Source organism: Anopheles merus, chromosome 3L (genome assembly GCF_017562075.2).
Source record: "Anopheles merus strain MAF chromosome 3L, AmerM5.1, whole genome shotgun sequence".
Classification (NCBI taxonomy): Eukaryota; Metazoa; Arthropoda; class Insecta; order Diptera; family Culicidae; genus Anopheles; species Anopheles merus.
The window spans coordinates 10,440,267-10,457,028 of record NC_054085.1 but is presented as its reverse complement, the minus strand read 5'-3'; the positions used below and the strand labels follow the sequence as shown (position 1 = coordinate 10,457,028).

The 16,762-nt window shown below is 43.1% G+C and overlaps 2 protein-coding genes across 2 annotated transcripts in view; one reads left to right on the top strand and one right to left on the bottom strand.

The window, feature by feature from the left end:
* LOC121599575 overlaps positions 1–16,762 on the top strand; it is a 222,114-nt gene that overhangs the window by 8,446 nt on the left and 196,906 nt on the right. The gene's annotated exons all lie outside the window — the stretch shown is intronic.
* Positions 15,827–16,762, bottom strand: part of LOC121598945 (fasciclin-3-like) — a 100,412-nt gene continuing 99,476 nt past the window's right edge. Inside the window, exon 12 of the mRNA XM_041926324.1 lies at positions 15,827–15,963. Within this exon, the coding sequence (XP_041782258.1) occupies positions 15,827–15,963 (137 nt within the window). The remainder of the gene's footprint in view (positions 15,964–16,762) is intronic.

Here is a 16,762-nt window from a genome sequence, read left to right as displayed (position 1 = left end):
AATCCCGGGTTCGGGTAGGCCCCCGCAGACTGTCCTAATTCTTCGCTGCCCAAGCAGTAGCACTAAAACTATGCCCGTGATATATTCCGTGATACCAACGGAGGGTGGATCGAAATAATGAAAATTTCCACTCGATTTCCAACACGCCTCACGTGTTTGGGTCGGTATCGGTGTAGAGTAGGAGGAAAGGCGGTTCACAACACAATAGCCTCCCCATTAAATGTGGAAACTAAGTTTGGCTCCAAATTTCACCCTGGACATGATAGGACCCAGCGTGGACCCGAAATTCTGACCTGGCCTGATGTTTTCATTTACCCATGTCCATCATACGTGTCCTCCCGTCCCTCGTTATAAAGGGGGACTATTTCCATGGAGTGGGAGTGTTTATGAGTTGGTGAGTTGTGAACACAAAAGCCACGCCACGACACTCGGAACATCGTTTTGCGCGAGGAAGCAGTGGCACCAGGAATGTAGCGCATATTGCGTACAACCCGTGGTGAGGGCACAATATTCTAATAAACAATCACTACGCCTTTCGCCTATCTCACCTCACTCAAGTGCTGGTGGTCAGAATTGTGTTGTTTGGGGCTTTTACGTTGGCTTGGGCCCGGTTTTGATCCAATTCCATGCTTCTGGTGTGCGCTGTGGGAAAAACAAAATTGTTAGGTGCTGGGGTGGGGTAGCCAAGGTTAGGACACAACGTGCAAAGGGTATATTTTAGCGAGCGAGTAGACATTTCAGAGCACCGGCAATTGAATTTCGATAGCGCATAACGCTCCGACAGCGTCCAGCAGGAACAGGAACTTCGCCAGACACAACGCACATACACACGCATAATCCCATTTACTTGTACAGCACAAAACGGGTGGAAAATGTAATTTCCACAACATTTTCAAAGCAGATCTTATTACGCAGCTCCGAGCTCCGATGTGCCGAGAGTGCCTCCGAGCTCCGAGGGACGGGATTTTATTGGAAAGCATGGTGAAAAATGCGTCCACTTTTCTCGGGGGGGGGGGGGGGGGGGGGGGGGGGTAATGCCGCAGGACTTTTGGGGCTGTAAAACCACTCTCGGCTCCGATGAGGAACCGTTTTGATTGCATTTGCTGCGCCAATTTTGCTTCCATCGCTATGTAGCGAGCGTCACCGGTTGATAGGTTCCGAAGAAAGGGCGCAATTGCTGCGTAAATCCGTCCGAATAATGAAGCAAGCCTCCCGCCAACGTTCCCGCTGATACGATTACACGCGTGAGAACCGATTCCCGGCAGCACTGGGATGGTACATATAATTGAGGATGCGGTTTGAGGATTCAATTGCATTCAGCTGAAAGAGCGGGGTGGGAAGGGGGGAGGGGAGTTTCAGGAAACGTGGTTTTAATAAACATTATCCTTTCATGTAAACTTGGGTGCAGTTTTTTCAACGAAGTCATCATGCCGAATGGTAATGGATTTGTATGAACGTAACTTGATGTTACAAATGCACTGTGCGTTGGATGCACAATTTCTGATTAAAAGATCGTTAAAAATTTTCCTTTATAACGGGATTGGTTGATAGAAACAAGTCTACCTGAAATTTAAAAAAAAACGGCGGAAAATAATGAAATGCAGTTTCTGTTGCACGGAACATGATGATGAATTTACGTATTTACGTGTAGCAAATATCATTAATGAGTTTTTGCGAACAACCCTACAGGTAAATAGCAAACAATTCGAAAGTTGTTGACTAACGAGTAAGCATATTTAGAAGCATCGAGCATCGAGCATATTTTTACCTCCTAAAAACAAAATTCACACAATTCACGCATTAGTAATTTCTAGTGATTGATTTTTATACAAAATGGTGGGAAGTTTAAAAATGAAGTATAAACTGGATTACGTAAATTAGTACACATGTTAAAGGAATTAAATATTTAAAAAATATGATCCTGCACTCAGCTAGATCGATTGCATCAAGTGGATGGCCATGAAACTTATTTAATAACTTATATCTTACACAAAAAATAGAAATGGAAAAAAATTGAGTAGTATCTTTGTTTGAGTACAGTTGGCCATATGCAAGATAGAATGTTAGATTTTAGGCTTAGAATTAAGCAACCGATTAAAAGCGTCAAATGAGGCCAATTGGCTCAAAGTCTCTATAAAAATACACAAAAAATGCAAGATAGTGAAACGCAACTGTCAATCGAGTATGAAAAGTGCAACCCGGAAGAAGTATATTGTTTAACATTATTTATGGACAGGATGACATTTCAGCTTTCTAACTTAAATCATAAAAATATCCAATGTGGAAAATCCTGACTATGTCTTGTCTGCCATTAGACTAACAAACACCCTTTTTCGGAAACTCAAAAACACACTTTAATGTGTCCCAGTGCAAAACAAATTTAATTTAAATCTACAGTGAAAAAAAAATCCAAAAGGCGAATGAGTCCCACCCATAGCAAAGCGCCCCACCCATTCCTGCCCACACGGATCCGTGGTGCAACAAAAAGAACACACATAAATGAACATAAAATTGCCACAACGGGATGGGATTGGCGTCCCAGGATCGGTTAATAAATAAATTCCCATCGATCAACCGGTGCGTTCGATGGGGCGTTTTCTCTCGTTTGGTATTGTTGTAGTTTTTTTTGTCTTCCTCCCAGTGCTTTCTGTTTACTGCCTCGTTATACCCCGCTGCCTGAATGGTGTGTGTGTCGATTCATTATGCCACACGCTACACGCTTTATGACATACGCACATATTTACCTTGTTCGCGGTACCGCTTCGTGGCTGCGCATTATTTTCCCAGCCATAATGTTTCGCAACTATTTCCACGCGCCCTCCCCGCTGCCTGTTCGACAAAAGGCGCACGAGAGTCAGCCAGGAGACCAGCACAATAATACCCACGACCTGCGTTGCGTTGGTTTAACTAGCAAGGAATGAAATGATATTCTCATAAATTTTATTTGCTGTGGCTTGTAATTTGAGCGCTCCAGTGGGGGTGGAGCGGGTTTGGGTTCGAGCTTTGTTGAGCTCGCGATGGCCTGGAATGCGTTTCGTGGGGTGCAGAACACAGAAATGAAAATTACAAACAAAGCCAACGCCAACGCACGGTAAATCGAACGATTGAACCATTTACATTCACTTACGGTGCACTCCGAGGGCTACCGCGAACACGTTCGTGTGGGCTTTAATATGCATTAAATGTTGCACGCGTTAGCGTTGCGTTGTGAATTAATTTGTGAAATAGTTTTTAATTTGCGCAATCAAACGTTAGCATTTTGAACTGCTAGTAAGTGTGGTTTTTTGTTAGCAACGAAACTATCATTTCCTGCACATGAAACTTCCGTTTTTCCACGTTGCCGGAATCTTACCGAAACACTAAATCATTGACTCGTCTGGCAAAGACGACGACTGCTATCTAAAGCCCGCCCATCCGGAAGTGGATAACATGTACCGATCGTTCTCATGACACACCAACCCTCACACACGCGCTACGAGGACCTATCTTCAAATCTCCAGCCCTCCTTACCAGAGGGAACAAAAAAGTAGGAACGAAATATTCTCGCCAAGCTCGACAGGATGGACTCGGACAGACACGGACATCCATGTCCATCATTTGTCTCCATCTCCGTCTGTGAAAAGCTACAACACTCCCAGCCTCACAAGTTCGGTTTTTCCAGGTTCAGTTCCATTGCGGACTATATTTCATAGACAACTGGCAGCGCAGGGTGTCATTTCCGCCCGGTGCAAAGCTGGGACGCCCGGCGTTTTGTGTTGGACAGGGTGTACCACCTCCATCCGGCTTGATGGGTGCCACTACACGTATTGGGTGGTGTCCGTTGTTGGACTTTTATTTGGTCGGCCGTTTATCTTTTTGTGGAGTAGGGAATCGGGAATGAGAGTCATTTTTGGGAGGAAGAGATCTTTATCCCTTGTAAGGACTATCGTTTGTAAATTGTGTTAGCAAAGATGTTCATTGATTCTCATTTGTTTAGATATTATTTTAAACAATGAATCACTGGTGGGAGCTGGTGTCATTTGATTGACGTCCAAAATATTCCACAGAGATGTTACCAGAAGAGCAAACTTTGTAACACTGTAGATACCTTAACGTTTTTGCGTACAAAGCTTCGTTTCGAGACATTCAGATGTACTGCGCACTGAATAATAGTGAGTGAGTCGAATCATGCTGGTAAATGTATTGATTCAATTGGCACGAAGAGTATTTGAGTTGGATCGCGAGTTGAAAGAATCATATCATTAGAATCATGCAGAATTGAATCCGTACTTTCACTTACATCTAACTCTTAATTAAACACAGAGCTCTTTATCAACTCAGCTCGAAGAGTTTATATGAATCTTTTCATTAGGTACTGTTTAATTTATGACTCATTTTTTTATGATCCTTAATCATACTGGTTCACGAAGAAGAATGCAAAATGAATGGATTGCAGTGCAAACAGTGAATATTTTTAATTCGTATTGAGTGCTTCGATTGAAGACGCATAGAGTGAATGGTTTGTGTTCTAAAAGAGTGAGTTGTTAGTCAACGCAGATAGTGAATGAGCTCTATGAAGCTAAGATTGAGTCACTGTTTGGTGCAGCAAGCAATTCAATGAGCTGAATGTGAGCTCAAAAAGTGAATCGCCACTGGTGCATAAAGTATTCAAATCGCTCAATTCACCTTAAAGATAGTCGAGGCAAGTAGTGAGTTATACCAAAAAATGTGAGTGAGCTTAACGCAGCTTGTGAGTTACTTGAAGTTCAATAACTATAATCATTATACTGTACATTATGTTGTTGGTAATTTAAAAAGACTTTAGATTCACATCTCTTCAACGACTGTTTACTGTGATTCAACTCACTAAAACGAGGCAATAATCGAAAATAATAACGAAATTGATTTCATATTGAGTGCATTTCGCTTTTTCACTCGTGTATTTTACCAATCTAAGTACACGTACAATAAGTTTCGCCTAATTCTGCGACTGTTACATGCGAGTGTAGCTGTTTCTCATCTCGTGAGCTATGAACACAACAACATCCACTAACACCAAACAACAAATTACATTCTGCTCATTCCTGGACTCTATCCATTTTAATAATTTCACCAGCAAAACTCATAAATTTACCAACTGTCTGTGTCCACTCGCCTGTCACACGGTGCTACATGCCCGGCGGATATAGGGAAAACTTCCCGACCCGGTCCCAACAATGTACCGGACACGGCCAACAACATGCGGCCCCCACACCTTCTGTGTTTCTCCCGAGCTAATTCCAACCACTCCATCCAACTTCGAAAAGCGATATAAATAATGTTCTTGGAAACTAATTTCTTTCTTCCAATGCGGCCTTCTCCCCGTCACTGTATCAGAGCTCTTCATCAGTGCGACATCTTTCGTTGTCCGGCAGGCATTCTGGGAGTGTGCGAGGGCGAAGATAACAAGCAGCCCTACGCAGGAGGAGGGTAAAAGGAGAGCAGCAGCAGCAGCAGCAGCAGCAGCAAAACTTCAGATCACTCGGCTTGATGGAGGCAAAATTGGGTCGACAATCCTTCGGTCAATCGGAGACATCTACTGCCACCCCGCACTCTGTAGCTTTTCGCATTCCAGAGCGAGAATGTAGCGTTATTTGTTTCGTGTTGTGTAGCTGGCCCAAAAATGTTGCCAGCTAGCGCCCCCGCCTCGACCGGACTTTGAGGGTGGACTTAGGATATGAGTGATTAATGAGAATCTAGATTATCGCACCAGGAGAGTACATATTTTACGGCCGATTGCTTCGTCCTTCACCAGGAACGCTCTGTGAACGTTAGTGCATCCGGTATCGGGCATAGTGTGGGAGGAATAGGACCCTCCCACAGGGTGTGTGTGGGAGATCTTTGTGACAGTATCCTCAAACCAACCGGGGACTGGATTTACTCGTTACATCGCCTCCAGGACCGAGAATAGGGTCTTTTCGAAGAGGTTTTTATTTAAATATCATAATTTAAGCTATCATAATCATTTTGACTTTGGGCCACTCTCCGAAGCGGTTCTTTCCGTTGTCGCAAAAGAGGTAGGCCTCTCCAGTTACCAGGAAAATTTATGATGACATGGTTGGGCCAGCTACTCCGTGTGTGTGCGTGATTGCCTTCGGAATAATTTGGTGTTTGCAGTTGAGCCTTCATTATCTGTAGGGCCCGCTCCAAGCTGACGGGATTTGTGCGTCAAATGCATGTGTGCGTGTGTATGTGTATCTGTGGCTAGGCTCACCCATTCCGTCTACTGTGGGCGTGCGGCGTTACCGCAAAAGCTCTTCGGGCATAATTAATTACCGTAATTATAACACGGCGCCTTTCGACGGCGCCGGCACGTTGTGTGGCGATGAAAGGGTTAAGCCATAAACCAATGCAATGCTTCTCTCTTCCACGAACATGCCCATCCCTCATGTGCCGGGAACTGGACCGGTGATAAGACGCTGCTTTGTCGCGGCGTGCATAAGCCACCTCAGCGCCGGCAATACAACGCTAAAGCAAATGCTTTCTTTGGTGTTTTCCGCACAATAAGGATATTAATGCAAACAATCTCGCTTGCTGGAATTTCTCGCACCGCTTGTCGGTAATTAATTTCCTCAACCCTGAACACTGAGGAAAGGGAAGCACAACGCCACCAGGCAGAGCGGGGTGCTCCGTATTGTTTGGGCCGTATCGCTTTGAAATTAACTTCAATTGAAATCCAATTCCGGTGCTGTTGGCAGTAAAATGTTGCTGCTGCGTTTTGTAATCCATCAAACTATGGTGGTGATGCTCGGAGAACGTGCGCTTTAACGCTTTTGCTAATGTTGTCGTTATTTCTATTGGGGTGCAAACAAACACGAGGCTAAAAACAAAGCTCTCCCCGCTTTGCAAAACGAAAAGATCCGTGGGAGCAGAAAGAGTGGGTGCAAATGGCGATCGTTAAACTTTACAGCATCCACTCAACTGCCGGTTACTTCTAATTTTCATGGCACCGGGTGAAATGGAGCAAAAACTGGAGAGAGAGATATAGACCACCCCCCCCCCCCCCCCCCCCTCTAGGTTTTACTGCCCCGCAGCCGATTGTACGGAATTACTGAGCGATGGATTACATACCAGCAACGAAAACACCTTTGCGATAAAATTTTACGATTGCACTACTACTGCCCGGGCACACCGTTTGACCACCACCAACCGCCAGGTTGTCCAGGGATCTAACGAAACTCTGTCTGTGAGAAAACTTGAAGCATCAGTGCAGCCGATGAGAGAAGGTGCAAACCAAAAAAACGGAACCTTATCAAATGCAATCATTTCTTCCGACTTTAACTATTTCCGGCTTTTTATTGCAATGACCATATCGTAAAACAGCTTGTTCGTACACCGTTGGGCACATATAATCATTCGATGTTTCGAGCGCATCCTCGCTCCCGTTCCCAGAAGCGAACCACGAAAACTGAAAGCATTCTGCCCCGAGGGCGAAGCTGTGGACGAACTTTATCTCTTAATCTCGATGTATCTTGGTTCTTCTCTGTGTGTAGTTTTTTTTTCTTTCATTTTGCTGATGTGCAAAGAACAGCAGAAGCAAAAAAGAATGATCCGGAAAGCGCTCAAGGGCTTCCCGTCTTTGCAGCCATAAAAGGCTCAAGACTTCCGCACACGCTGCTGCTGCTACTGCTGCTTACCCGGCCTTTTGAAACCGACCTCGGTTAAAAATCCATTTCAGTGGCCAGAGGGAAGAAGGGGCCGTTGTAGCAGCGGTGTGTTTGGTGTCGGATGTGCATGGCGGCAGTGCACGTGGGGTGGTATTAAACTTTTCCTATTTGTTCCCATACATGCCCGCCGGAATAGCTCGATACACTCGAACTCTCCGAGTCGATTGCGAGAACCCAAAACCTCTAATGCCAGTTTCTTCTTCAGCCAGAATTCAGGAGGCTATAACCGCCCTCTTCTTCCAATGCTCTTGCAAGTGGTCAAACGTATGAAAGTTTTTCGTATCAATTTTGGGCAATTTTAAACTGAACCTCATAAGAGTGCAGGAAGCTTTTAAGGCAGTCGGGAGAGGTGTCCCCTCTTGTGCGAGTTTAAGATCCTCATTGCAATGCATCGATATTAAATAGCTTGTTCGTTTGTCCGCACTGTTGGGCCCGGTTGCAGTTTGCATGGCCCTGATGGGTACTTCTGGACAAAGAGTTGGCGGGGAACTGGACAGGCGTGTAGTTAAATTGAGAAAATGATCCCATTTGTGCAGCCTGGATCAGCTTCGTTGGGTTTTTAGCGGCAGCCGTAAAGTCTTGCCCGATATGAAGTTTGAAAAGCATGTACAGATATAGGAAGCAGAAGAAGTTTCGGCCTAGGAATGGTACTGAAGTTGATGTTTCTTTTTACGATTGAAGTGAGGCTTTATACGTTTTGCGTGCGTGTGTGTGTGTGTGTGTGCGGTCAAGCTTGAATTTTCAAATTATATTTCAAGTGTTTTCTTGTTTCGTTAAAATATGCTGAAATCTATATTTTTGCTTTTGGATCAAACAAAACTATGCCTGTCTAGTTCAGTAAAAAGTACTTTGAGCAGCCGAATGAGTCCCGTGCTACCTGCTGCAAGGCAGGACACTTTCGAATCTTACAACAATCGCGTTCTCTAGCAGAAAGTTCGTGAATTTGATGTACAAATGAACTACAGTATTCTTTCGAATTACGGACACTTAAGACATTTTTTGGCATGTAATATTTTCTTCCTTATATATAATTACTCGCTCATACCTCTGCCATAAGTCACTTTACACAACTCACTTAAAGTTTCCTTCTCTATTTGGCGTATCGTCCTACGCGGACATGCCGCCCTATACAAGCTTTTGAGTCTTAATTCGCAGGCACGCAGTCGGATTGTCAATTATAAATAACAATGACAGGTATGTTATTGAAGCGTTCGAGTTGACGACTGTACCACGGGACCGCCCCTTTAATTGAAGTAAACATTCTAAATTTTATTTAAAAAAATATTTGATATAATTATACTGGAAACATAGTAAAAATAAATTAAATTTGAACGATATCTTGATTTATATTAAGGACAGTCATAAGCTCCTGTTTCAAATTACGGAAGTTTTGATTAACGTTCCGGACAGCCTCAAGATTTCGTTTAAAATCCTCACGAAAATAACAAATCTTGCTTCGAATTTCGGACAGAATTAATAAGTGTTGTAGTGAAAATCAGAGCATAACATGATGTAATAATGCTTTTGTTTGTATGATGATAACTACCTCTACAATGGATTCTGATGTACAGTCTTTCCCCGAGTTATGTGAATAATGCGTTCCAGGGATATTCGCGTAACTCGGATTTCCGCGTAAGTCAAATGTCACGTTTTTCAGCCAAAATATGGATGATAAAAAGTTATTTGTGATTAAATTTAATAATTCAATGTTTTTATTTCTTGTTTAATACAATTCGTGTAGAAAATTCGGGTGTAGAAAATCGTGTAATCGACTGATTTGGTGTTAGTTTGTAATAGTATTAGTGCTGTCCGTAATTTAAATCAAACTAGTAATTAATTACCTCTTTAGTACTTGGTAACAAAAAGTTATTGCTAGTCATGCAAAGCCATGACTAAACTTCTTTAATCCTCTGCTATTGCTATGGATCATCCTATAGCTTTTCTAAGGCTTTTTAGCTCTAAAGAATATTAGATTAAGACGGTGTAGATATGTCCGAAAAAAATGTTAAAGTTCCTTTAACACGTTAATTTTATCAAAATGCAGCCATGTCTCGTTTTCTTGTTCACAAGTTTAAAGCGCTCCGAGTTCAAACGCACCGTTAAATTTAAAATGATTTTTTGCTTTTAAAAATCCATTGAAATCACGCCAATAATCCCTGTCGAGACAGCAAAAACAGAACTGCAGCATGTCACGTTCATGCGATAATGTTCTCCACCATCCCTGCTGACCCCATGGTAGGAACGATGCATTTACCAAACAAACAATCGATTAAATCGATACTTTTAAACAGATTTATCCTTGCTAGCTGCTGCCTTATCCTTCCGGTTGCAGCGCATCGAAAGCTGTGCGAATGAAAAACACTCACAACTGCCGTAAGAAGAACGCTCCCAAGCGCAACCGTCCCCGCGTACAACCGATTCCTCGCAAACACTGCACTTAAGCTTCTCTCGGTTCGTTCTCTCGGCTGCTGGAATGATGCTCCCCCGATAAGGCTAACGCAAACAAATCGTCTTCACCCGAAGAAGCATCAGAAGCCCGGCCTGATCCTTGGCCAATCACAAAGAAATGCAGTACATTCTTCAACTACCGGAGTGATGTGTACCGTTGCATGTTGTTGCCTTTTCAGGAGCCCTCCTAAGCCCGGCCAATAAACGCACACACGTGTTCTTCGTGTGTGTATGTGTTGTTTGGCCCTTTCCGTCTGTGCCGCCATACCAGCAGCCATTCCTTCGCCAGGTTTTATATTCAAAAGCAATTTTACGCCAGAGTAGTCTGTAAATATTTATGCATAATAATCTTTCACCCATTCGTCGTGCTTCTGTGGGGAGAGCGCATTGGCGTCCGCATGCACAGTACGGACAGGCATGCACACACAAACGCATACACATGCGCAAGCAACAGTGGTGTTGTAACTAATTTAAATGTACAAGTGCCGATGATGTTCTGCCATTTTTGCCACCCCATTCTGTGGAATGAAGCGGAGGTGCAGCAAGGGAAAGCGTTCTTTCAGCGCTCGCCTGGTGAGCGTTTCCAGCAATGCTTCGACATGATTTGAGGCAAAAGCCTCGGGATCCATTCTGTCAGTGTAACGCGTCCAACCCGTGCCAGTTCATCAGCCAGTGTCCGGAGGAGAGGATGTTGTTTGGGGTAAAAATTATCCTACGAAAGAGTTTTCCCACCCTTGTCGGCAGTGTTGCCTTCTTCTTAGAGCCTCAAGCAGGCTCCCGGTTGGGTTTTGTCCTGTGTTTTGCTTTCCAACGGCGCTTCCACCGCTTCCCAAAAAGGTGGAAACTCTCACTGGAGACAACGTATGCACATAATCTAACAGTTGAATGGAGCTTCTCCTCATACACACACCACTCTATCTCTCTCTCTCACACACTCTCTTTGTCACATGTTATATGCAGCTCTGGTGCACATCCCACTCTTTTCTGCATTATCCTTGCAAGCAGAAACACCAGCTGCAGTCAGCGTCCGACTCCAGTGGGTGAATAATTTATGACAAGTGGTATCTTCTCTTCGCCCGCTGTTCGTCCCATTTTCCGATCGGCCCGGTACGGCAGGGCAAAATACAATCGTTTAGTAAGTTTGTAGGCTATTTTTCCAACCCCCTTTGCGGTGACTGTGCCTCCCATTGGGAGGACTGCATTTTTGCGAAACCGGGACCGGGTGTTCTGCCGCATCGGTTACATGCTTAATTGGGTCAGCCCATTGTCATATGTTTCAATCATCCCTAGGGAGTGGAAATAACCCTTTCCTCGTCGCTTGCTACTTCCACCACCGGAGGATACATTCTTCATCTTTTCTGCACGAGACGATAGCACACCCACACACAGCCGAAACACATCGAGTCCGGGGTGGTGTTTTGCAATGAAAAATCAAAACCACCCAGACCCTCGTTCAGCTGGCTGTGGTTTCCTGGTGAGGCAGTTTGTCGGTGAAAAATTAAACAATTAACGCAACCACATAACCACTTTCGCACACACACACACTCACACAGCCGTACAAGAACATGGTCACACTTTTATCACTGCGACAAGGCAGGCACAATCCTTTCCCCGCCTCGAATGATAAATGTACCAGCTGTCAGACAGGATGCGTTGTTTTATCGGTTTTACTTGCAACCACGGTGCAATAATGAGGGTAAAGGGGGGTGGCATGCTCATAAATAAGGCAAGTAAAGGCTCATAAAGTGCAGTAAATTTATGTTGCGGGTGGTTGGGTTAACGGAATCGTATGCAACGAGTTGAAGGATGAAAAAAGCTGCAGTAAGCCGTTTTGTTGAAGGCACAAACATAAACTCAAAATTACGCTTATTACTGTGAACATCTTAGAAGCGCCTAAATGTATGTATTTAGCGTTTGAAAGCCATATATTACAACGTCTATTAAAGTGACTGACACAACATTGAAGGATTGTTCAAAGCAAACACTTATTTCAAAGGCCCTGTTTATATTCTTCTTCTACGTGTCGTGACGTCCTAAGCGGACAAGACGACCTACATAAGTTTATATAGGTCACACAGGCTTATATAGGCTAACAAAGGTCAGTTCTTGCTACGGGGTGGTAGTCCATTCTAGACTTGAACCCACGACGGGTATGTTGTTGAGTCATGTGAGTTTACGACTAAACCACGGGACAGTCGCCACTTATATGAAACGCCTAAATGTATACAATATTATTTATAAATATACCATATTTGTAAACTACCTTGAGTAAACTACAAAAAAATGCAAATGTGCATGTACATTTACAAGGTTTGTTGAGAGCCTAAATCTAAGTAATTTTGTTTACAGTATATTACAAAATCGACGTTAAAACAATTTTAAGGTAACGAAAATTCATACAAAGACTGATTTAAAACGCCCAAAAGTATGCAATTGTATTTCAAAAGCCATCTATCTAGCTAAACGTTGATCTCAATATAATTTATTTAAAATGTGTGAATTGGCTACGTATACAGGCGTTTCCAAGTCAGTTTCGAATGTAAACGATGTTATTCACCTCGTGCATAAGTTTATTCACATGAATCTGGTGTTTAATTTCCATCATCATAATTTTTAATATCTTCAGCGTGATTTTCAACACGTCTCAAGCTAGATTGTGTTTGACAGTTATTTGTGATGTGTTGAAAATAATATGAAAGAACTGAAATTTAATTTTAAGCAAATACACTATTAGATAGCTGTTGAAAAATATTTTAAAGGCGGTGAATAATTATGTGCACATTGACATGGAAACCCTGTAGATGACCTCACATTAACAAGCCCTTGCGTTTTCATGCGACTAAATGTATACAATATCTGATTTAAATCTGCCTTTCTTGTTCAATACTGATCTGAACAACATTTGACAATAATTAATGCTACATAAAACTACCTATTTAAAAAAATAATTTATTTAAGGCTCTCTGCTTCATTGTAAGTTCCCAAATGTATGTAATTTTTCTTAAAGTGCTACGGCTATTTCTACAGAGTTCACTAACAATGCACCAAACATCTTATTTAACTCAACCTCTGCTTTTATGTAAGCGCCTAAATGTCTGCAACCTTTATTAATAATGTCTTTTATTTGTCTCAATATTGATCCCAAACGAAGTAGACGGTGATAGATATTGTTATAAAAGATTTCTTTGAATCAACAAAATATTCGAACATTTACAAAATCTCCTTTCTAAGCCTTTTGCGCCTAAAAGAGCATACACCTATTCTTCCTATCGTATTTCCGATACAGCTCTTTATTGCATGGAATATGGGTTAAGTTGCAAGTGCAAACGCTTTACCCGAGGCACGATTTTCGCCCCAAACACAACACACTGAATTGGGGTCAGAAGAAGAATATCGTAAAGCCACAGCCACTGCAGCTTACAATCTCGTTGCGGTTTCGTCCAAGTATCGCTATCGACTAGAACAATGCATATTCCTACCCGATTTTGCAAACCGAACTACATGTGCGTGCTTCGGTTTCACTTCCCGGTAGATGTTCGTACGGTGTACAAAGCCAGACAAAGGTTAGTTTTTTTTTCACTCACCCTGTAAGCCGTTTCCATTGCCGGCAGCAGGAAGCATTATTAAAGATTCTTTGATTTCTGCTCTTCAACTAGCGTCTGTCCTGTCCGATCAGGGTTTGTAAAATGATTTCCTACACCGAGCTGAACATACGCCCCTGCACCGACCGGCGTAATGAGCAATGCAAGACGCAGACCATACAGACGTCTGTCGGAAACGAACAATCTCCCCCACTCGGGCGATTGATGGCCATCTGTCCCACGCAGCAGCACCAAGAGTTCGTCTCGGTAACGAGACAAACGGTTACCGCGCAAAAAACCGAAAGCAAAATCAATTTCCCTCCGGTCTATCTCCGATCCGAGGTTGAAACCGTCAATTCAGGTAGACGCTTCTCGACCCACATCTCAGATGGGTTGAGCCATGTGCGGCTGAAAGCAAACTCTATCCTTCATCGTCATCGTTTTGTCGATCGCTTAAGCAGCGGGAAAGCCGTTGCCCGATGTGACGCCCCGTTTGGCGTGTTGGTAGCATCCTGGCGGCGAAAGGCGGCAGAAAAAGATTCCAGATAATTGGCCAAGTATAACAACAAACCACCGTGTACCGCGTACGTACGACCACCGGGTTAACCGTTCCCTGGCGAAGCCACTCGAGCAAACGTGTCATGTGCGCGTTGGTGGTGGTGCTGTGTCGAAAGATCGATTTCAGTGGCGTCGACGACTGCCGGCTGCACTGAAAGCACTGCAAATCCTGCCTCATTACTAGCGATTTAAGTTCACCTCTTTCGTAGCAGCACGGGGGAGAGTTTGAAGGAGCAACTTCATCTTCTCGTGCAAAGTCAAACCAACAGCATCAGCTGCTACTGCTGGCGCGCGATGAAGATGGTGTCTTCGTAATTGGGTGTTTTCAGTTCAAGCTGTGGCTGAGGAGCGCGTATGGATGTGCGCCATTGACACCATCCGATGCTTTTCTACGACAGCACACGACGGCTTTTCTCAATTGACACTTTTCTTCATTAGATTCATTGTTTTTCTTGCACTTTTGCTTGCCTTTCGTTGCAGGTGAGTGGTGCCGACGACACTGTTGCTGCTGCAGCTAAGCGTGTAGAGACGAGTGAGATGCTTATCCTTTACCATTGGGCTTTTACAATGTCTTGCGCGTTTTGTGTGACCCAAAATTGCTGGTAAGAAAAAAGTGAAGCTTTAATTTAGCTAATGCTAGTTTTGTCCATCCCTAAAACAAGCCGATCGAAGCAGTAGACCCCGTCCTGTACAGTAATCGATCTAAAATGTAATGATAGCTTAACGCGTTTGTTCTGCCGTAACTACCATCACAGCCACTTACAACCAGGCTCACGAAATGTAATGTGTAACATGAATTATAGCTTTATAATTGACCATTTAAGTGCCGGACTTCGCACAGCGAAACAACGGGCCGGAAGCGATACTTCAACACGAAGCAGTCAGCCATTTTCATGGTGCAAAGTAAACGCACCAGAAGACATATACAGTGGCTCGCGGTATAGATGGTACAGCTGCATTGAATTTGTTATGTACTAGCTCCCGTACATTGAAACACTTTTCTGTAATTTTCAAAAGATTATAACGAGAAACATTATTAATTTTATTAGTTTCATCGTGGTCGATATCTCAATTTTGTTTTTATTCTTTTAATTCTTATTTTTCTTCTTTTTTACATTACGTTTTCTTTCATCTATTTTGAATTTGATCATTTTAAGGGATATTAAACATAAAACAAAAAATCCACAAAATTATATGATAAAACCTAACTAAATCAATTTTAACGAAGTTTAAGATTTCAAGCTATTTAATTAATACCCTTAACTTCTTGGTTCAAGTCCTACGTTGAATGTCTTCGCCAAATTTATCAAGAAACTGCTGACGGGAATGGTTTGGCAGGGGTGGATTAAGCAGTATGCAAACTAAGATAAACCCCGAGAAAAATAACTCACCTCCCGCGCACAAGTAAGTTTGCTTCGCAACCCTCAAATTCTCTCGTTTAGAATTCCTCATATAAGTTCTCGCTCGATACTTCAGGAAGGCCTACATTCGTATCATCGCTTAGGGCATTCACTCGTATTAATCCGCCACGGATTTATCTACAAGTGGAAGCAGTTACCGAATCAATGTAGGTACGGTGTTGGTTCCTGACCCGGGTAGGTTGCGCGACTGAGATTGATACTGCGTACAATGTTCAAACAGTTTTAGGACCGTTACGTATAGGTCCATCATCAATTCCAGATCTGGTAGGTCTGCATAGACATAGCAACTATTCAAAGTTTGCTATATGACTGGCATCAGTTTTAGGAACGGTATGAGTTTAGGATGAGTTCCAGGATGAGTTCCAGAACCTATATAGACTCGAAATCAGTTTCAGGACCGAAGCGGATTCGGGATTAGTTCCAGGTCTTGTATGAGGTAAATCATATCAGATCCAGAGTCGGCATGAGTTGGAAATCAGTTCCAGGTCCTACATAAGTTTAGCAGCCGTTTCATTTAGTGTATTTCTCGGAGTCGAAAGGTATCTTGAAACGGCGTTGTGTTGAACTGTATTCGAGCCTAATTAACTTTATTATCTACGGAATGAGGTCAAATCGTGGGAAGGTAATAAAAATTGAACTAGAATTACCGAGAGAAACTAATGCTGTACAGCTGTACCATCAATTCCACACGCCACTGTAATGTCATGCAAAACATGTTGCGAAATAGGCACTGGAGCGAGGGTTATAAAAAAAAACACTGGAAAAAAATCCAAATCCCATTAGTGATGAGCCTTTTGCATGTTGATAATAGGTAAGGGAGAGTTATTTATTTCCAATTAAGTTTATTTCTTAACAACTCGTAAACGAATAACAATCCCGACTGGACCAACGTTCGCGTAAGAAAACAAAATCGTTACTTGAATTGTTTTGCGACTTGGTCTGTTTTCTTGATTGTGCTTCGGCTGATGTGCTCGTTCTCCTCATGGAGTCTTATACCGTTGACCGTCGTCCTTGAATGAGGCAAGATCTGCTCCGTCGATGAGCTGTTGACATCGCACGCCATGCTTCC